Source organism: Accipiter gentilis, chromosome 17, assembly GCF_929443795.1.
Source record: "Accipiter gentilis chromosome 17, bAccGen1.1, whole genome shotgun sequence".
Lineage (NCBI taxonomy): Eukaryota > Metazoa > Chordata > Aves > Accipitriformes > Accipitridae > Astur > Astur gentilis.
Genome location: NC_064896.1, coordinates 6,831,494 through 6,853,829, shown reverse-complemented (window position 1 = coordinate 6,853,829; position 22,336 = coordinate 6,831,494). Strand labels below are relative to the sequence as shown.

The following is a 22,336-nucleotide window of genomic DNA, read 5'->3' as shown; positions in this document are numbered from 1 at the left end:
TGGGGCCAGGGAGAGGGAGAAATTGTCCCCAGGTCCCTCCCGGACCTGGTCACTTTGACACCCATGTCCCCAAGATGGGGGGACGCACTGCAGCCACAGAGCTGGAGAATACCAATTCCCCCAGCCGGGACCCTCCACTGCCTGGGGACAGGGGCAGGAGGAGGCACGTCCTCGGGGAGCCGGGGAGCAGGGGACACCAAATCCCATGGCCACAGGTGACCCCCCGGCACGCTGGGAGGGAACTGGGGGATGCACTGGCACTGACTCTGCTGCCACTGGAGCCCAAAGCAAGGGGAGACGGCGGGGGGGGGGAGGGGGACACGGACGACGGGGGGACGACACAACATGCTGTGGGTCCCATAGCCCCATGACTGGCCTTGTCCCCAGTATCGCCCCACCACACAGAGCATCCCTGGGGGCACACGTGTGTCCCCAGAGTCTCCACACACACAGGGCAGGGACAGGGTCACACTTGTCCCCACACACACGGAGCAGAGGTGGGGGTCACACATGTCCCCAGACTCCCCTGGATGCCTCACCCCCCCACCCCCCCACCCCCCACCTCCCCAGTACTTGCTGTTTCTCGTGCCTCAGTTTCCCCAGCTCAGCTTCCCTGTCCCCAGGACACATTATCCTGAAGGACACTGCCATTGCTGGTGTCCCCACGTCCTGACTATGCCCCACCACCCACAGACGACAGGCAGCACCCACCCCCACACCCCTCCCCACCTTGGGGCAGCCATGGGGTGGGCACACACCTGCTTTGCCCAGCTCTGCCCTGCCTCAGTTTCCCCACATCCCGTGCCCTTTGGCCACCCTGCACCACCAGTGCAGAGACCGTACACAACTCATGACACAATTGACCCACTCTGGTCTCCCCATCTTTGACCCAACCCAACCTGACCCTCCGCGACCAGGGGATCTCAGCAGAGGTTGGTGGCCAGTGACAGATGACGGGCTGAGGTGGCCGCTGGCAGCGCTGCCGGGGAGTATTTCTGGAGTGCGGTTGTGCTCTTTCCAATCATGTGATGAGGACATTATTTAAGGCGGCTGCGAGGCCGGCAGGCAGCTGCGAGCTGGGCGGTGCAGTGCCACGCTCACAGCCAGCCAGACCCCCGGGACCCCCATACACGCGTGTGGCTCTGTGTGTGTGTGTCCCCCTGCACCCCCTCGCCATGGTTGACGCCTTCCTGGGCACCTGGAAGCTGGTGGATACGGCCAATTTCGATGAGTACATGAAGGCGTTGGGTGAGTGGGGGGGTGTAAGGGGGGGGGGGGGGGCTGGAGTCACGACATCATCCCCTTTTTTTTCTACCACCCCCCTCATCCCCCAATTTGCCTGGCCAAGCCCCCTGCACACGGGGGTCTGGCTGGGGGCGGCTGCAGGCGGTGGGGGGGTCGCTGCTGCCTGGGCAGGGTGGTTTATGGGGGGCTCTGGGGCTTTATGCCTGGGGGCTTGGGTGGGGTAAGGGGGCTCTCGTCCTTCCCCTGCCCCCTTCCCGGGTGCAGCCCTCGGCGAGGGAGTGGATGCCCCCACCGGGGTGCAGGGAGCCGCCCAGGACCCTTTCAGCCTCCCCCCCCACCCCAGCCCCGGAGCTCCCCATCACCCAGCCCCAGCTCCTGCCCTGCTTCTAGGCAGGGTTGGTCCCCACCCAAGAGTGGTCCGGGCAGAGTGGGGGTGATGCCAGTGCCCCCCCACCCTGCCCACCCCTGGAGCTGGTGGGTGCTGGTTCAGGATCCATCCCCGAGCAATGGAAGCGTTCCCAGCCCCCCCTCCCCGGTCCTGCCCTGGAGCCCCCCCCAGGCGCGGTGGGCACACATAAAGCCCCCCAGGACCACAAGTGGTGAGCAGTTTTGGGGTTCACCCCCCACCGTCACAGGAAGGAAGAGCTCCGGGGTGATGCCGGTGGGGACCAGAGGCTGACAGCCGCATCCTGCCCCTCCACGCACCCTCAGCTCTCCCCCACCTTGCACCCCACAGGGGTGGGCTTCGCCACCCGGCAGGTGGCCAGCCTCACCAAACCCACCACCATCATCGAGATGGCGGGCGACAAGATCACAGTGAAGACCCAAAGCACCTTCAAGAACACAGAGATCAGCTTCAAGCTGGGTGAGGAGTTTGACGAGACCACGGCGGACGACAGGCACGTCAAGGTGAGCCCCCGGCCCCCGTCCCCATCGCGTCAGACCCCAAGAAAAGGGTCTGTGGGCTCTACTGAATCTGGCCATCAGGTCTTGGCTCTGGGGCTCCATCCTTTTTGCCTTTGGAAGGGTAAAACCACTTTGCCTGCTGGAGCTGGTGCTCAAGCCCAGTCTCACCCAGCTAAGACCCCCCCACCTCACCCCATTTTGCAGTGGGGTTTTCCCCCCGGGCAGCAGCACAGGGCCCTGGAGCTGCCAGGAAGGTTGTGCAAGAGCCAGGCTTGCAAATGCCAGCTGCCCGCCCAGGGGCTTGCTCAAGAGGAGGCAAGGCGACGTGGTGGGGTAGCAGCAAGTGTTGTCCCCACTCCGGCGGGGGGGGGAGAAGGGCACAAGACCTCTTTGTTGAGCCCTCTCTTGGCTTGGCCTACAAAGCAGGCAGCTCTGCAGGCAGGGATGGAGCAGCTGGGCAATCCTGCCTGGCCCATGCCTCCCTAGGGGCTGATACCTCCCCGGGGGTCTCTGAGGAGGCCAACACCTCCCGGGTCAGGCTGTTCCTCCCTGTAAAAGCAAGGAAAAAACACCTCGAGACAGGTCAGAGCTTCTTTCATGGCCTCTCCCATCCTGCACAGACATTTTCCCTTGCAGGACTGATCAAGCCCCTACTTTTTCCTAGTTTCCCAGCTGCTGTGATGGAGCAGCTGGCAGCCCCGTGCCCCCCACCCAACCCCAGGGGCACTTCAGGGGAGTCCTTGGGGCTCATCGGACACAAAACCCCTTCTCGACCCCGATGCAGCAAACGCAAGGGCTGGGCACAAAGCAAGGACAGGCTGAAAGGGGACAAGAGCGAGCAAGGCAGTAGTGCCGGGCAGATACAGGGCAGCACATCCCTGCCTGCAGCACTGCCGCCGCTCTGACCTGCCGGAGCTGGTGGAAACTATGTTCGAGACGTATGACCTGCTGCAAGCTCCTGCCCACAGCCCAGGGACGTGCCCTTCAGACGCCCCTCGGCCGGTGGCCAGAGGGCACACGACAGGGCAGCGGGGGCCAGGATGGCTGCCTGAGCCATGGGGCTGCACGGGATGGGGCAGGTGGGGTCTGCCACGCTGTGGGGTGCGCCGAGTGATGGGGCACCCAGGATGAGGGGGGGTCCAGGGCTGTGGGGGCACCCGAGCTGTGTGCAGGGAGCTGAGTTGTGGGGAGACCTAAGGTGTGTAGAGACCCTGGCTGTGGGGGACCCAAGCTATTGGGGCACCTGAGCAGTGGGGACAACCCAGCTATGGGGAGACCTGAGCTCTGGGATGGGGGGACCCCGAGCCATGGGGGGCACCCAAACCTTGTGGGGACCTGGGCTATGGGGAGACCTGAGCCATGGGGGGCACCTGAAAGGCAGCACCCGGCTGTGGAGGAGCTGGGTGGGGGGCACGGGGCAGAAATGGGGTCGGGCAGCCGGTGCCGCTGCCTGTCCCAGCACAACCCCGCACCGTGCTGCCCCGCGGCTGCGCCCAGCCGGCTGTCACACTAACCTTGGCAAGGGCCAGGCTTCTGGGGCAGAGTCAACAGCAACGGCTGTGCAAACAGCGGCCCCGGCAAGCAGAGGCGTGTCTGCTGGATCAGCCCCTCCAAAAACCCTTGCCAGGCCCTCCGGTTCAAAGCACTGATACCTGCCCCACCTTTTTGATCCCTCCAGCATCGGAGGCAGTGAGCCACACTTGGGAGCGGCCAGGATCAGGTCCCGGCAGCCCCAGAGCAGGATATGGCCCTGGGCAGGGCTCCCTGTGCTGGCCCTGGGTCAGGGAGGGCAGGGTCACCGTGACGGTGCCCACAGCGGGGTTACCGGGGGGGCAGCCGAGGCCATGACCCAGCCAGCAGACAGAGCAGGATCCAGCCTGTGCCGAACTGAGCTGACAAAGTCAGGAAGGATGCTGCCAGATGGGCATCCCGATGGTGGCACCCGCAACCTGTCCCTGAGCCCCATGGGGCTCCTGGGTGAGCACAAGGACACCCAGCATCGTCCCCTCCAAGGGACAAAGCCCCCAGGAGCCAAGAAACCCCAGGGAGGAGGGTAACAGCAGGTCTTGCTCTCTCCCTGCAGTCCAAGGTCACACTGGATGGAGGCAAACTTGTCCACGTGCAGAAGTGGGATGGGAAGGAGACATCGCTGGTCCGGGAGCTGAAGGATGGGAAATTAATTCTGGTAAGGAAAGAGAGATGGTTTTAAATCGGAGGGGTTCAGCCTGGCACAGGGCAAGCCAGGAGCTGCACCGGCTTGGCACAACTAACCTTCCCAATACCATTTCTGCCACCAGACTCTCACCATGGGCAACGTTGTCTCCACCCGCACCTACGAGAAAGCGACATAGACGCCGTCCCCATCTCCCTCACCCGTCACCCGGTCCTGCATTCGCCCCCATCCTTGCCCTGCACCAGGCACGGTTTGCCATGGTCTTGGAGCCCACTGTACCCGCTGGGGTTGCCGGCTGCCCCGTCCCCATTGCCTCGTGGGGCTGCTTGGGGCTTGGGTGGTGGTTTCATGGTTTGGGTTTTTGTTTTTTTTTTAATAATGGGAAAATCCACATGGAAAAATAATAAAGACCATCTTGTTACAGCTCTGTGATCAGTTTACTTGGAAAAAGGCTTTTCTAGCACATGCTCACCCACAGCATTGAACCACACCAGTCTCAGCCAGGCTACAGGGAGGAACGTGGGGGTTAAATCCAGCCCAGACACCCTGGCAGCAATGGGGTTAAATGACCAGTGATCCCAGTAGCCAGTCTTAGCCAGTTCTTTGAGCTGTGGAAATCAGAGGTCCTTGTAGTTAGAAATGTGCTTTTCAGGGCTGAATATTAGTTTACTCCCACTGCAGCTCTGCCATCAATCGTCCAGGATCCAGACACACTCCATCCCAGCAGGAGCGACCTTTCCACCACCAGTGCAGGCAGGCACTCACTCACTCTCTGCCAAAGCATCAGCTGATGGTGCACACCCAGCAGTGCCCAGGCCAGGAATCAAGGTCACGAGCACTTGTGTCTGGGTTTGGGAAAGAAACTGGTCCAAAAGGGGGGACTCAGCCATGGGGAACTGGGGTGAGGAGTGCTGAAAGGACAAAGCACAGGAAGAAGGGGCAGGCTGCCTCCACCAACCCCAAGTCCTCCTGCTATGCCAAGGGGCAATCGCCAGCCCAACTCTCACTTCCCTGTAGACACCAGGAGCGACTCAGCTCCCCCTTTGACACATCTGCCCAGCAAGGACAAGCTGCTCCTGGCAGACTTCCTCTGCTGTCACCGCAGCCTGGAGCAACCACAGACCCAGTGCAGGACAGTTCAGCCCTCTGTCATCCCTTCCCCCCTGACCTTCAGCTCCAGTTACAAGATTTATGGTCCAGTTGCTCCTTACAAGAAGGCACCAGGCTTCTCGTAGGGGTCATGTCATCACACACCCCCTTCCCACCCTGGGGAAGCTCTGAAAGCAGCCAAGACTTTCAAAAAAACCCTTTAATGCAGGTCTCATCCCCTCCCACAAAGCTAGCCCTATTTTTTCACTGCCCAAGGTGAAGCATGGAACATAGAAAAGAAAAGACCCAGTACAAAGTACAACTGGAGATTGGAAAGATTTATTTTTCATCACTTCGCAAGGTGGCAAACACACCACAGTTAATGTTTACTTAAAATACCTCCACTCCCCCATTTGCTTCTTACTTTTTCACTCCCAATGTTTGCAGATGAAATGAGTGAGGCTGGGGGAAGGTTTGCAGACCAAAGCCAAGCAGCTCCACACTGTTACTGGCTGAGAGGACATAGCCCCATCACAGGTCCCAGCAATTACCACCTCTGTCCCCGAGCACGGTGGAGGGACAGGGAAAGCACGGCTGTGCAGCTCCACCTTTTACAGGCAACTGGTTGGGGGCTGATGTCATGCAGGCTCAGTGCAGCTGGCCACACTGTCCAGGGGAACCGCCAAGCGCTGGCAGCTTACCCAGCGAAGCGATGAGGCTACAGGATGGGAGAGGTGCTGACGAAGGGGTGCAATTAGCCACTTTGGCAGGAGTGCCTACTGGTGGGAGAAAACGGCAGCTGGTGCCTAAAGTAACAGAGGACAACTTGTATCAAAGTCAACACCTGTAACACCCCACGCTGAGCGTTACTTTTAGGAGAAGGAAACTCCTTGTCCCTGGAGCAAGGGGTGCGCTGATTCAGTTCTGCTTGCTCCTCATGGTGTGCACCAGGGACTCACAATGCCAGTACACCTGCCTGCCTGCTCAATCCCGGGGCTTCTTCTTATGCTTCTTCTTCTTCTTCTTCTTCTGAGCCTTGCTGGGCTTCCCCAAATGCTTGGTCCTTTTGCTGGCTGGCTGAGCCCCATCGCTGTCTGAGTCCGAGCTGTCTGAGTCTGACTCAGAGGACTGCTTATTCTTGTGCTTCTTTTTCTTCTTCTTCTCCTAGCAAATGAAGGAAAACAAATAAAAAGCCTTGCATGTAGAAAAACTGTCACTTGTGCTCACCAGGGCAGCGAGACACTTTCTGTAATGAGTGCCTTGCAAGCTGTGACAGGGGCAAGCCTGTTCCTACAGGGAAAGTGCACACAGCTTCTGCCCCAGTGAGTCAGGATTTAACCACCGCTGTCAGTCCACAGCTGCACCAGGCAGAGTACAGCAGCTGTCAGAGCAGAGGCGGGACATCAAAATGTAAATCCAAGTCTGAAAACTGTTAGCAGAATCACAAGTGTCCTTGCCATCCCTTCACGGTCAGAGCTTACTCCATTACTTAAGGCTATTCTTTATTAATAAAAGTTGGCAGGATGAAGTCTTTTTGCCAACAAAATGGGTTTCTGAAATAACCAGCCGGACATGAGCACCATCTCTGCATCCCCACACCATCATCAGCCCACAGACTGCCAGGAAATGAGCACTGATGTGCTGAAGCACCCACAACAACACACCCTTCTCCTTGCAGGAAAGTCCAAGCCCAAGAAATGCCAGTCAGAGTTTCTTGCAGCCCTCCCTGGAGGGGAGCAGGGATGAGGAAAGTGCCCTTTTGCAAGCAGCAACTCTTTGCACAATCTCCAAGTAGATTGCACACCCTCCTGCTCTTGCAGCTTCCCCCCCTCCCCACCCCTGCACACAGGCAGAGTCCAGGGGCAGCACAGAGTCCCCCTGGCTGTGTTTCTGCAAAGCCCTGAAGCAAAAACTACAGAGCTCAAGACCTGACATTCAGATGCAGAATAAGAACAGCTGGTGCTGGAATAAAGCTCATCAGGAACTTTGAAATGGATCTAAACCCTCCATTTTGAGGCACGTGACTAACTACCAAGTAGAGATTACTCTGAGATCAATACCGCGGTATACCTTGAATCGCATCAGGCAGAGCCCGCCAGAACAGATAAAGACTATTTAATGATGCAGTATAGCAATTTGTATATATTTAATTAGAAAATAGTACTGGGGAGAGGATCTGATCTGCCTGCACTGGCAGTGCACACAGCCCAGCTGCTAGCCCCACTCTGCCCATTGCTTCATCCCCTTCCAGCAAGGAACAGGAGGAGAAATGCTGACCGCAGCTCTCAGGAGCCAGACGTGACCTCTGAGAGCCAGGGAGCCCAACAGCTCAGTAAACCACTGCTCTTCAGTCAGAGCAGGCCAGCGTTGGAGGCAGGCTGGGCAGCCAGTGCCAACCCGAGTGGTCCCGGTGCCCAGAACACAAATGGCTCAGAAGGTGTCAGCCAGCATGGTCAGCTTTTGTGCACAAATAAACAAGCATCCAGTTCTGATCCCAGCACAACTCACCTTTCTAATCCTCTGAATACCCGTAAAGTGATAACATAGACCAACTCTTGGAATAAGATGGAAGGTATTTTTTTCAGGCATATTTTAGGAAGATACTTTGAAAAAAGAAATTATTGTCCTGCAAAAATGAAGCATTTTGTCTATCGCCCCTTGGTTCTGGGAAGTAAAGGAAAGCAGCATGCAGGTGAGAGTGCCCATAAAATAAAGTAATTTTAGTATTTAGCACATGCTTAATATAAAGCACTTCCAGATTGCTAAGACCAGGAAGGGTTCCAGCTTTCCATCCAAGCGCAGCAACACTGGCCTCCAAGGAGGATCCACTGATCTCATCCATGGTCCCATCAACATCAAAGAGAGACTTTCCTGTGAAAATGGCTATCGTGAATTTTCCTTCTATTCAAGGACATACAGAAGACACAGTGAAAGAAGCAAAAGAGGGTTTCATGAAGCAGAGATGGACCAGCAAGGCAACCTAAGCCAATGCGATTGCCTGTGATAGGCTTAGACAACACCAGTGAGGAATGCAACCCAGCAAGCAAAGCTTGCTGCTTTAACTAAGCCATATACCAGCTTTTCTGCTTAAAGCGAGCTGCACCTTCCTGGGTGATCCACATGTGCTCACTGCTCTGAAACTGGTCCACCCGTAAGACTGGGCACAATCTTCCCCAAACTTGCTGCAAACCAGCATCCTAATCTCTTCCGTAATTTAACTATGCAGCCAGGTGCCAGTGATACAGATGCTACCACTAGCTGCATTAGATGAGCTTTTAACCCCTAGCATAGCCCAACTCCTTTCCCCCTGAACATACTTTATCTTTACTGGATGCACCTCCTGTAGACTGGTGTCATCCTGGGTTTGTAAAAACATGCCCTGCAGCTGAGACGCCACAGCAGCATTGCAGCAGGAGTCAAAGGGAGCTCTTGAAGCAGAGCATTAGCAAGGAGCCATGGCATTACCTCCCATGCTGACCACCACCTCCAAAGGGCTGAGCTCTCTGTTAGCAGTGGTAATGAGTCTGCTGAGCCTGCACAAATGAGTGGGAGAAGCCCAGGGCATTCACTTCAAGGCATCACTAGACCAGGAAAGGGAGTCTCAGTAAGCCAGACAAAAAAAATAAATAGCTACGTTTCCCCACCCCCCATCTCTACTTGAAAGAGGTTGAATGATGGCTTGTTCAGAGCACGGCTGTGCACAGGCTTTGGGGAGCCGCACAATGGGAGACAGACAGCAGTCAAGTGACAGTCCCAAACATAACACACAAACATGTTTGACGTTCCACTACACAAGGGAGTGTAATGGGAGCCCCCAAGCCAACAGCTCTGCTTATTTTCTCTGCCAAGAGTGTCCCTAATGACCTCAAGGCCACCCTTGGGCTTGCAGAGTTTTCCTGGGAGAGGTTTGCTGTAAGTCACCCCTGCCTTGGCAGGGCTCTTAGTGCCATGTACTCATTTCATGAGGAAGCAGAAAGAAGCAGCAAGGCCAAGGGCACGGTTAAGCCAGTCACAGGACTACAGGCAGGACAAGTCCTTGGGGAGGCCACCCTCCTTGGCCAGCTGCTGCAGACATCCACAGCCACCCTAGAAGCTAAGCCAAGGGAGAGAAAATGAACACATGATTAGATGAAGGGAATACTGGCAGTCAGCCACAGATACACGAGATACCTGTACAAAATCAGAATGATTGGGGTGGGCAAGTATTTCCACCTGCTCTAACACAACCAGGCACAGCACAGGGCTGGCCATGGCAGCTAAAGGTCCGAAGCCAGCATTGACACCGGTTTTGCAGATCCAGCATGAGATACTCCCTCCTCACTCAGATGCCCGCAGGTGCTGCCTTAAGCCTGTTACACACCCACCCCACCCAGGGAAAAAGAACAACCCTGGCTGGAAATGGATTGGAAAGCATCCACATAAGAAAACTCGCTTCAAAGAAGGAAGCCCATGACACGACAGCATGTGCATATTCACCAAGAGGACTCCAAGCTAAGAGACCAGCACTCATCAGTTCAAAACAAAAGCCAGAAGCAGCTGCTAAGACCAGCATGAAAAAATGAGGCAAAGGCTGGGGGGTGGGGGGGCGGAAATCCCCTGCAGTAACTGACTTCTACATCCCGACTCTGCATCATCTGCTATAGGCTTGGAGGTGCTCAGGTAGCTCACCAAGGCAGGCGAGCACATTAAAGCCAAGCCTGTGCTGTATGTAGGTATGCATTAACAGCAAAGGCACAGGGTTCCTGGTAGCCCTCCACTGCCACCCACAATCCTCCCCTGAAGTGCAAATAGTCTTAAAATTGCTTGGGGAAAAAGTGTCCCAATACGGAGAGCACAGAGAAGGCTAGGTTCTCCCCCCTCCTCCCCACAAAACACTTCTTCCATTAGCTTCAGCCACTTCCAGTCAAGTGCAGTTTCCATATGAAGGTTTAATATACTGGCTTACAGGAAGACACGCCTAGTCTGTCTACACTTCATTTAAAAACAACATACTCTCCCGTAAGAGTGGGGACACAAAAGGCCCAGCTAAAGACATCAATTTAGTATGGATCATGTGTCATAGCACCAGATACAGGCTATCAATTAGGGACAACAAAGGAAGGAAGCTAGTAGCTTTTTCCATGTGAAACAGAACTCTTCTAGGGAGGTAGAAGAGCAAAGAGGACACATTGCTTGGAGCTAACATCAAGCAAAGAGTCCTCTGAGACTCCAGGGAAGAGAACAAAGCACTGAGTTCACTCCACACCTAGCATGCTCTTGGCAGGTATCAGTTTTTTGTAGCTCCACAACAGCACTATGATCATTGACGTCACCCAAAATTTTACTGTCTACATTTTTCTGTGGGACAATACCAAAGTCCCTACAAAGTCCCCTACCCACAGACAAAGAGCAGAAGCAAATCATAACAGTCTTCAGAAGAGGCGGATGGTGAAGAGTTAAATGTTCTAGAGAAAGGGGCGCAGCAAGGAGAATTTTCTCAAGCTTTTCCAGCCTGTGCACATGGTGAGAAAGTTTGACAAGACCCTAACAACTAAGAGTTTCATTCCAGAGCTTGGGAAACTTTCTCAGCACGTGAAGGCTGAAGACAGAACAGGATGTCACACACGTTCCTTCAGGATTACAGGGGAAATAAGAGTACACACATGGACATTGTGCTGGCTGAAAAAAACCCAACCCCTCAGTCTCCCCTTTTTGGGGCTTCTAACAGCCAAACTGCTCACACTAACACAGTAAAAGTACTTTCAGTGCAGTAATGCAAGCACCACAGCATAGAAGCACAAGCTGGACTGCAAACACTGCAGGGAGCAAGCCAGCAACAGAAAAACTTAACGTTTGCTGTAGCAGGAGACAGTGCTGCTGTGAAATCATTTTGCATGAGCAGCACCCTTCTATTAGACCACAGATTTCTTTAAACTCCAGTGTCCCAGTACTGGGAGACAAGCACTCTGTTGGTTACTAGTCAACTCACCATTGCACAAACAGGAGCATTTCTCTAGTTTAGGTACGGAGAGGGCAGTGCCAAAGCAAAGGCCGGGTTTCTGCCTCCAGCAACAGCAGCAAAGCCCTACCACACCCTGAGCTGCAAACCTGTCTCCAAAACTGATGGCTGCTGATGGATGAAACTCAACTCAGCTCTCAGGCACACCCAGGCCCTCCCCCAGAACTGCAAACACTGCATTTGTGTAAACATTTTGAGTGGATTTTGCCCAAGCAGACTCCCGGTGTAAAGATGCAGAGAGGGCCAACAAGTACAAAGACCTGCACGTTAGGGTTTCTTGCATGTCCTGTCCAATTTATGTAACGATTACAATTCTACCAAAACAGAACAAACTTGCCTCAATAACGTTCCTCTACAAAACCCTCCTTGGGAGGTGGCATGCAGAAGAGCAACAGGCTGGACTAGAGCCTGATAGTGCTGGTTTTCCTACTGCTCTAGTTATTTTTAAATAGCTGGCACTAAGGGGGGACAACATTAGCACACTAGGGTCTCTCCTGCCTTTTGTAAGGCAAGTTGCCTCAGGCTATGCTTTAAGAATGTTACAGCAATTCATTCTTTCTGAAGGTATTTGATTTTGAGATAAGAGGGGAGTGTCCAGAACTCTCCAAGAAGTTTGAATATTTTTCACCAGGCCCTTTTGTGGAGTTATGGTCTCATTCAGAGACTTTATGTCTGTCCTTGTGAAAAATTAGAATGGATTTCCAGATACATGCCTTCCTGCATCACCAGAGAGGTGTCAGTAATCTTTCTAGTTTTTTTTTATTCTTCAAGAGAAAAAGAAAAAAAAGAAAAAAGCAAAATTCCACCACTCAGTTTAATTCCAAACAAGATTAATATGTAACTCTAAAGGTATTATTGTATGCCTTGTTTGAGGACCAGACAGAATCAACGTGATGAGAAGAATCCAGTCTATGGCCATTAAATAAATACAGAAAAGTTCAGAATAGCAGAGATAAGGACAGTGAGAGAACAGCATAGTGTGTGAAGAGCTGTGTCCCAAGCTAATGCCATGTAAGAACTAGTAGAACAAGTACCAGCTACAAGTGAGAATGGACTAAGGCTTGATGAACTACAGGTCACTGAACAGGTAACAATTAAGGTGTGGTTTTTACATGAGGAGACAACATCTGCAAGCAGATTGCCTGGACATCTTTTACACATGGGAGAAAGAACAGCAAAGTCTGCCTACAAGCCATCACAGGTCACATTCACTATGCAATTCCAACCACCATTGCAAAACCACCCCAGGGATAAATTAATCCATGTGTCTGAGGAGACAATGGGAAGCTTTTGTAAAATTTAAATTAAAGGGGTTACTCCTGCTGTCAAACCTGCAGACCTTTTCTTGAAAGACAGAGAAGAAAGAAGCAGCAGAAGGGTTCATTTCTTCTCAGCACGCCTCCCTCCCACGCAAGCACAGCACAGGCATGCTGCTGCGTTCCCATAGGAGCTCCTTCACCCTGTGACCCAAAGAGTAAAAGTGAAAGGGACACAGACACATGCCTGTGCAGCTGTCAGCAACTCCTCACATGCTCCCCAGTACTTCCGCACAGCGCTGCGACAGCAGCATCTCTGCTTCTCCCTCAAGTCACTTATTTTCTCAGGGATTACAGGAGGCAGGAGAGTGCTCTCATGAAGGATACTAACAGGGTGGTCTGTCACTAGAAAGACTTGTGCCCATGGTCACAGCAGAAACCTGAGCCAGTGCAGAGACCTGAAGCCTACAGCTATCTCTTAATCCTGTAAATGCTGTGGGGCTCAGGCACGAGAAAAGTGAGGAACTGAGGAACCATTGGGAAGGCAAGCCAAGAAAAAAAAGGGGTGAGGACCCCAGAGTATCTCGGTAAGGAGAGTAATCTCTGGGGAGAGAAAAGAGCACCCAGAAACTGCAAGGAAGCACCAGATCAAGGAAGCAGAAAATGTTGATCATGAACAACCAAAAAGGTTACTAAATACTATTGCTATGACACTAAACAGATGCTTGGTTGATAGCAGTTCTCTGTCTATTCATTTAAAAACATAAACTTTACATTTATGTTACAAGCATGGGATGGGATGGGGTCAGCAAGGCAATTGCTACTAGGTAGATTGAGCTATTTCTACTTTGTGTAAATCCCCCTGGGGCTTCAGGCAAGCAAGGAAGCATATGGTGGCTCCCAGACAAGATCACAGCAGGCACTCGAGACAACAAGGGAGCTATTCATTTCGAGGATCTCACATCCTGCCTCCAAAAAGCTCAAAGCTTTATTTTCCAGCACTGGAAAACATCTGAAAACTTTTGATCTCCTCCTTGAGAAGGGAGGAAGATCAAAGCAACAAGCAAGATTTAAAGGAAGGCTGTTAATCCACAGCCCCCCAAAAAAAATTAGTAACAAATTCAGGACAGTCACCCACATCTCCTGTAGTCTCAGCAGGGCAAGACTCCACAGGGAATCCCCACCCTGGTGGATGAGCACTGATATGATAATGAGTTATTTGCACACCTCAGTGTAATTTTCCCCCCCTACAGCATTTAAGTAACAGTTACACAAGCCTTTACCAAACAAACCATCACCACTGCTAGAGAGAAGAGAACCCAAGGCAGGACAATACCCAGCCCTGCAAAGGTATTACCAACAGCCTGCTCACACACTTCTCCGTGGCAAGAGGGAAGCCCAACGTCTGGAGTCCAGAAAGGTCAGAGTCGCAGTTAGCCTGGGATCTGAGAGGCAACTCTGTTCAATCATGTGCTTCCAAGATCAGAGTAGAAAGAAGACCACGTGTATTTTCTACTGCAGCGTAATGACGCTCTGCAGACATTCTTGAATAAGAGCCTACATAGTGGGAAAACAAAGCACATCTTGGGATGGAACCAGGCAACAGGACCGACAGTGAAGACATCCCATTCCTGCTACTGGATCAGCTATCCAGAGCACTACAGAGCAAACAAGAACTGCAAATTAGGCATCAGATTAATGCTAACTTCATTTTGTACTGACTGTAGGGCAGAAACAGGTATGCCACAGGGCAGTGGCTGACACAAGGAAAGTCACTACACACCTGGCTCTTCTACTCCAGTGTAGTCAACACCTACATTCCCACAAACAGCCCCAGCTACTCCTCTCTCAAATAAGAGCATACCGTAAGAGTGCCAGAAACCACAATACCAGTGAAAAACATGACTGGAAGCAAGACTTCAGCTACCAGCATCAGTGACTCTGGACTGGTCTGAGGGTTGTCATCAAAACAGACTCCTCTGTTGCCAGCATCTGCAGTCTCTCCTACTAGCACCAGTACTGGTTTAACTCCACAGTGAGCCTGGAAGAACACTAAGCCCTCAGAAGTCAGTTCTCGCTATGCAATTGCTAACACCATCTTTGTCCCTCTCTAGTAAAAATGAAATCCACCACCTTTCCTGCCTGTTGCTCCTGTCGAGGGATACAGACAGGCCACAGGGCTGGAAAGAGAAAAAGAAGAAAAAAGAAAAGAGGGGGCTTTGGAAGTGTCAGTAGAAGTTGGACTCCAGTTGTGAAGGGGCTGATGAAACAGTTTATGTACTTAAGTCTGGAACTGGAATACTCATTGCTGTATAAAGAGACTGACCAATGAACGCTCCTGTTTTGGATTCACGTCTCCGCTACATTTTATGCCAGCATGCTCTGAAGCCAGAGTTCAAACACTGGACATAAAAGGTCTCTTACCTCTTGACATTTTTCACATAGACAAAAATTGCTTTAGAGCCTGGAAATGGAGTATGCCCCCTGTGCAAATACAACCAGCAATTTTCCCCTGGCATGTGCAGATAAGCCCAGTTCACATCGCACTGGCTGGGTCAGGATACCCGCTGTAGCAAGGCAGCAGGGCATTGAGTTCAGATTAAAAAAAGGTGTTAGGGCAAGAGCAGCGAGAAGGGAGAAGAAACAGGGTTATTGGCAAGAATCAGAAATTAAGGAAACTGAAGCAATTTCTATAGAGCTTCACAAAGACCAAGGGAAAAAAAAATATCCTTTTCTCACTGTAAGAAATCTCTTTTGAAGACTGTACATTATATAGCACAAAACCATCTTAAAGACAGTTTAACAAGAATAAAGGGAAAAAGCGTAAGAATTACTAAAAAGTCTGAAGAGAAGATTCCTGTTTTGCTATAGAACCTGCACAAAACTCAGCCACTTTCTCAGCCCAGAACTGGCTACTCATAACCATGTTGCCACAGTAAATCACAGATGTAACTATACAGAACAAATTATCTGGTTCACTTTTCCAGGCCAGCAGTAGGGCGCTTCATACCTTTTTCCTTTTTTTTGGAGGTTCATCAACCATGCTGGTCTTTTTATCTCTTTCATATCCTGCTGCTGCCACCTCCTCTTCCTCCTCTTCTGGAATGAGGCTATATTTGGTACCTCCAGGCTGCATGAAACACTCCTTGGCAAAATGACCTGTAAAATAATGTTTGAAGGAGCAGGCCCCCTCCCCCTCCTTTTTTTTTTAAACAACTGCATTTCAGACACCTGAAGTGCTGCCAATTATCTTTCTATCATTAGTCACAATAAGAGAATCTACGCTGTACATTTTTTTGTCCTAGCATTTCAGATAGTTTAATGTGCCCCAATTAAACAAGCTGGGGAGCAAATGCAACACAGGTCATTCTGGGAAGATTAGTCAGGCAAAAACTAAGACACTTTTGTCTGAATAGGGCAATTGGCAGAAACATGTCTGTGCAAGGGCTTAAAGAGCATGGAAAAGTGTATGGGAAAGGGAGTAAACTGGCATGACAGGCACCTGGTAAATGAGACCAAAGCCACAAATATAGAGGAAATCAGCTCATTCTGGTTCTACCCTTTCTACTGGGGTGACATCAAGGTTGACCCACTAAGAGTTGTAGCAGAAACTACAGATAGATAACATCTACCTGCCTGTTACAAGTAGACATCATCATTAAAAAGCAGACTGAAAATACACAGTATCCAGTTTAAAGTTTTGGGGGTTCTTTAAAATGTTGTTTTAAAGATAGTTGTCTACTACAGAGAACCATATTCATTATTAACATTCTGCAGAATAGCATTAACTCCAGCTTAACCATTTATTCTATGGCTAAATAACCTAAGACAAGTAGGGTGCAGCAAAAACTCAATGTACAAAAGACTACTTTATGCCTCAACCACTTGCAAAAAGCTACTGAAAAGCCATCACATAAGCCAACTTCCTATTGCTGAACTAGGCAAAACACAAAAATTTCACCAGGTTAAAAAAAACAAACGCTTGTTTTCAGCTCTAAGACACTGCTCACAAGCTAACACTGTGTTCCCAACAACTGATCAGTAATTTCCACTGTTTGTTCTTCAGAATTAAATGATCTGGTGAAGGCATATGTTTATTTTTTAAAATGTAAAACTGAAACAGGACCTCAGCTACAAGAAACATTAACACAAATACTGCAAGAAGGGAACCTGTACTGAACCTGCACTCAGTAGGAAAGTTCTTTACAGGAAGCTCAAAGGGACACAATTTTAAGAAACAAACCTTTATAAAAGGAGTTCAGCTAAGTCCTTCCTTTTTGTAACAAGTGATTGAAAACATAGTTCTACTCTAAGAGAGACACCTGGAAGCACAATCCAGTCCTTATACACAACGTGAGACAGATGTTGATACAATCCTATCTACAAGTCACCACCTAGTTAGAACAAGGCTACATCAAAAGAACAAGACAGCCCTGCATAAACATACCTTTGCAACCACATTTCTTGCACACAGTGTTCAAGACAGCTTCAAGCGTGATCTTCTGACTCGTGTAGTCTCTGAATGTGCGTTTTTTCCTCTCGTCCTGACTGGAAAGAGAAGGACAATTCCATTTTCTCCCTCTTCCACTCTCACCCACTTTCACCTTTAACCCTGTGTATTTATATGGACACAACCTAAACAGAAGCTTTTCTCAATGTTGTTCTAAAAGAACCACTTAATCAGCTAAACCAAAGAACAGAGCTGACCAACTGCTCGTTAGAATAAACCACATTGTTAATAGCATATTTTACCTGTCACCTTCTACTTTTGAGACTGAGCACACTCTACACAAAGCAGACAAATGCAGGGAGCTGCAGTTACATCCTTTATACTAACATATTTTCTGTGTGAACACACACATAAATATACTTGCCCAGTATGAAAATAAAGCAATTTTATTTGACCCGCAAAAGATGTTGCAAAAAAAGGTAGACAAGGAAGCTCTGAAACATCCAAGCAGTTAAGATTTGATTTCATAGTATGTGAAAATGAGACAAATCCTCAGCTGGAATGATCAGTCCTTCCAGTACAAGCACACTGCCATCACAACACAGGAATGAAAATATGGCCGTGATGTGAAAGGCTGGAGCTCCCTGCAGCCTCCTCCAGCTCCTGCCTGCCTCTAGGCTGCATAACCAAGGGAATGCCTTCAGTCAATCCTCCAGCCGCTGCATCGCTGGGGGGCTCAGGGAGAGCCAGCCTTGCCCTCCAAAGGATGGAAGAATAAGTATGGCAGGAAAGCCAGGAATGCAAGGCAGGAAAGAGCAGGCAGTAGCAACCTGTCTGATCTGTTATATTCTGCTCAGTAGATTTACCTACTCAAGGGAAATATTGTTTGGATCGAGGTCTTTTCCTGTGCCTTGGTTAACAACCTTCATGGAGAGGGAAAGCTTCAGTTTGTCATCTTTCATCTGAAAGAGAAAGAGATGGAACAAGACAAATAAATGACAATGATGTTAATTAATACACTGTGTCTGGAGGTCTATAGAGAAGGAAGGAAACTGTTGGTTAGCTAAGAGCAGCACCGCAAAGGATACTACGTGGAAGTGCTTTTGTTCTATTATTTTGTAGCTGCATTTAGAGTACTCTAGCTAATAAAATAGCTTCTGTTAAGCAGCTGTCTCAGTAGTAAGACAAGCTCAAACTATAGGTCGGCTCAGATTAACATTCTGTTTTCAGTATGACCAAAGACAAGAGCTGTAGAAGAAAGTGCATGTTTGGAAGCTTTGCTACAATTCTCAAATCATCCACCCTTGAGCCAACTTGTATCCTGAAAAATAAAACTTTATATCCACTTCCCTATTTTGATCCTCTTATGAGACTAAAAATGTTTTAAGTATCTCTGTTAGGGGCTTACTCTTTTCTGAATCCTAGTAAGTCCTTGATTGCCACATTACCACTTTAGAAGCAAGAGCAAAAGTTGTAGGTTTGGGGGTTTCAGAGGTTTTTTAAGCCTTTCTTGCAACTGTCTGCATTTTCACCAATGCTGCTATTGAAGGTATTTCTGTTTTGTCTGTTTATGACACCCATGCAGCTATTTGCAGGCAATCCAACAATTAACTCTTCTGCTGTCCACCTCTACAACATGCTTCTGCCCCTTGCCTCTACAGCAAGGAAGCCAGGAGCCCAACAGCTGTGCTCCAGATAAAGAAAACAGTGGCTTAATAGAAACTTACACAAACTAAATAAAAGTTACAAAAAAAGCACACCACAGATGGCTTAAAAAAATATCTGTGAAGTCTTTCATATAGTTTTTCTATATTGTGTAAATAAGACCAAGTTTCTCAACCCATTTCCCTTATCTCACACAAAATTTTCCCTTATCTCACACAAAATTAAGTCCTTGTTTTGTACATCAACCTAATTATCTTCTTCTTCAAAAAAAAGCAAAGCATCTATGGCCAAATCCTGTGCAACTTTGAACTGAATGCTTCTACCTTGATCAACATAATACAGTCAGCTTGCTTTGTTTCCATGGCTCACCAAAGCACAAGTCTTTAGTTTTTGTTCCACATAATCTTTAAATACAGATGATATACCCATTGTCATTCTGCAGGAGAAAAAGGAATGTAGATGGGGGGTGGTGGGAGGGATGTAAAATGCTCTTCAAAACAAACAAACAAAAAGTCTGGGCATAATTCAATGACACTTACTTTCTTGAAAACAAAATGAACAAAAATCCCTAAGAACACTCCTGCCTCTCAGACTGGGTTTATATCAGCTCTTATCTTGGGATCCTTTCAAATTGTTCATTTAGCCACCAAATCACACAGTTAATGTGATACAAGCTGCGAAGGGGTGCGCAGGGAAAGAAAGGGAAGCGTTTTGTTACTTTTAAGCCAGAAGCTTTTATAAAGTCCCTTTTTCTGACCTGCATTGTTGCAAGTCACAGAAGCGATGTGCCCAAAGTCACATCTAGAGGTAAAGAGAATTCACCCATCTGTAAAATAGAGCCTGCCAAACCCCAACAAAGCAACAGGAACAAACAGCCTCTGTGAACAGAAGTTCTCAGTGTTTTCACAGTATATTTTATCACCGCAGCGTTAAAGAAACAAAAATTAACATTACCTCTTTTCCGATAAGCTTCACCCATACTTTGTCTCCAACATCTACTATCTCTGAGGGTTTATCCACATGGCAGGAGGACATGTGAGTCTTGTGCACAAGGCCTGGTCATGGTTTTGGAAGAGAAGAAAGGGAAAAAATAAAGACAAGTCTCCACTTCTCAGTTTTGCCCTCTATAACAGCAGTCTCCAAAGTGTGATGGAGGTGAGACAATCCTTTGGGAGTGTGGGAAGAAAATATTTTTTTACCAGTAACAAATAAAATAAAAAAATAATAGCACTTATTTCATCTTTAGCTCATCCTGTTTTCACTTCTATTTCTGAGTATGTTTTCTAATGTACATAACATTAGTACAGTAGTACACGTGTATAATTTATTAATAAATATACATATATTGGGGGTGTGTGCTCAAAAAATTAACTGATAAAGTTAACTGGGGGTTCACGATCAAAAACGTTTGGAGACCACTGCTCTGGGAGACAGGGCACATATTCAGCGGTTCCCCCAAGCAAAACTAACCACTGCTTTCCTCCGGTACATTATGCAGGTGAGAATTAACTAGTTGCATCAATCAAACACGTAAAAAGTCACCAAGATCTGCTCCAAATTAACTCAGAGAAGCAGGACCCCAAAGCAGTGTCTTCATACTCAACATATCAGACACCCATAAGGAAAACTAGCAGGCACTAACACCTGTCCCATTCTGCCTGTCCTCTGAGGCCAACCCAAGCACTGGAGAATAAAGAGCCCATTTCACACATCAGCAACACAATACTTTGCTGGCAAAGTCAAAAGCATGAAACACCATGGCTGCCCCAATCTCCTGCGCTTGCAAGGTCACACAGCCCCAAAATTGTATTTTTAATTTGCACGAATGACATGTGGGCTACAGAGAGGACAAGGGATACAAGGAAGGATAAATCTGGAAACACACCTCGCTGTTCCAAGATCACGTTTCAGGGCCTGTTTGCATCTCAAAACGACTTCCCTCCAGCAGCCAAGCTTCTGTCCAAAAACTTTTATTAGAACTGGCACTACAGTGACTGGACACTTCAGGAAGGGAGGCAGCACTGTTTGTGGGCCTACCAGCATTTGACAGAACATCCACCATAAGCTGCTGCTTTAGTAAAATGAGTTTGACTTTGTAGGTTTCCCACAAACATAGACAGAGCTTTAAGTCAGCTTTTCTGGTTTATTTTTTTATTTCAGCTTCATTTATATTGGCCATAAAAGAAGCTGGACAAATTATTTAACTGTAGAAAGTTTCTATGATCTGTCCAATATCTTAAAATGATTCTCTAAAACATCTGGAAGTTAGCAAAAAGCCCTCTGAGTCTTTTTGGTATTCATGCAAACATGTCAGAAGTACTTTCCAAGAACCTCAATTTCGTCCTAATTTAGGAAAAAACCTTTTATGAGCTTTTTCTAAAAGGTGGCAAGCCTTTAATTCCAAGGACGACTGCTTGGCTCAAACACACCAACATGAAACTATGTCTGAGCAAAATAAGAGAAACAAACCTTGTTTCCTGCAGCCTGGGATTTTTATAAATGCCCCGTATTCTGTCACTGTAGCAACCTGTGAAGAAACCAACACAACATCTAAAGGAAAACCCTTCACAAAACACCCATTTTCAAACCACAGGTTAGAATACGCACAAAAAGCCTACACAGTTCTCCTGCTTTCCTTCAGTTTTAGCCTTCAGGGCAAGTTAGGCACAGCACTGCTTAATAACTCTGGAGTAGGTGTGGTCAGCCAACCACTCCTACGTTATTCAGGTAACCATCTTGTACGTATATGCATGAAAATCTATATGTATGTACATAAACACACAAACACACATACAGAGCGGTGTATATACGTGCTACAGAACCGTCAGTTGCCCAAACTGCCGCTGAACTAAGTGGTGACTGAAACAACAAAATAAGGAGACAAAGAAGCATGCCACAGGCCGTAACATCTCGCAGGGTGACGGCCACCAGCAGCAGCCCCGCACACCTCTCCCTGGAAGATGGCGTAGAGCTCGGGCAGCGCCTCCATCACCGCAGGCCTCGCGGGGTCCAGGCGAGAGACGCTCCGATGGCCTCACCGGCTGAATTCACCGCAGGCTACCGCATATTCACCGCCCCAGTTCAGAGAGATGCCTTGAAAAGAAATATTAATGCACGAAAGCTCCTGCGGCCAGACCTATTAGCAGGCAACAGTCATTGTTCCACCCTGACCTGGGCTCAGTCCGGCACCGACCCTACCGCGCCCCGACGGTCTCTGCCCTCACACCGCGGGGGTTCAGCGGCTCACACCGGCTCGGGGGGGGGGGGGGGGGGGGGGGGGGGACCGAGGCTGCGGGGGGGAAGCGGCTGGGCTGGGCTCGAACCGGAGGCCCCGGCGCTAGCCCGGCTCGGACAGGCGGGGGGAGGCGGGACGGGCCCTGCCCGGCGGCCGCAGAGGAAGCCGGAGCCCGTCAGCACCCGGCGCGGCACCACTCAACCACCGCCATCACTCGGCCCCCGCGGCCGCCGCCATTTTACTCCCTCCACACCCCCCCACCCTCACCTCAGGGCACCTCTCCACTCCGCCAATCGCCGCGCGCAATGATGGCGGGTGG

General features: G+C 49.7%; 2 protein-coding genes across 7 annotated transcripts; one reads left to right on the top strand and one right to left on the bottom strand.

Annotated features, from left to right (window-relative positions):
* Positions 1 to 336: 336 nt before the first annotated feature.
* FABP3 (fatty acid binding protein 3) lies at positions 337 to 4,747 on the top strand. The gene is made up of 4 exons (XM_049820218.1): positions 337 to 1,248; positions 1,982 to 2,154; positions 4,235 to 4,336; positions 4,449 to 4,747. The coding sequence occupies exons 1-4, from the start codon at positions 1,029 to 1,031 to the stop codon at positions 4,500 to 4,502; spliced, it is 549 nt and encodes a 182-aa protein (XP_049676175.1). The 5' UTR covers positions 337 to 1,028; the 3' UTR covers positions 4,503 to 4,747.
* A 989-nt stretch (positions 4,748 to 5,736) lies between these two features.
* On the bottom strand, positions 5,737 to 22,305 carry ZCCHC17 (zinc finger CCHC-type containing 17). Of its 6 annotated transcripts, none has more exons than XM_049820051.1 (8): positions 22,285 to 22,305; positions 21,730 to 21,875; positions 21,252 to 21,309; positions 19,737 to 19,837; positions 17,988 to 18,079; positions 17,115 to 17,215; positions 15,678 to 15,826; positions 5,737 to 6,577 (listed from the first exon to the last, which is right to left on the bottom strand). In XM_049820051.1, exons 2-8 carry the CDS (start codon positions 21,769 to 21,771, stop codon positions 6,398 to 6,400), a joined length of 723 nt encoding a protein of 240 aa, XP_049676008.1. In that variant the 5' UTR covers positions 21,772 to 21,875; positions 22,285 to 22,305; the 3' UTR covers positions 5,737 to 6,397. The 6 variants fall into 6 exon arrangements, 5 of the variants coding, with proteins under 5 accessions (XP_049676008.1, XP_049676006.1, XP_049676005.1 ...); XM_049820049.1 differs by lacking the exon at positions 22,285 to 22,305 and adding an exon at positions 21,954 to 22,257; XM_049820048.1 differs by lacking the exon at positions 22,285 to 22,305 and adding an exon at positions 21,976 to 22,257.
* Positions 22,306 to 22,336: the final 31 nt, after the last annotated feature.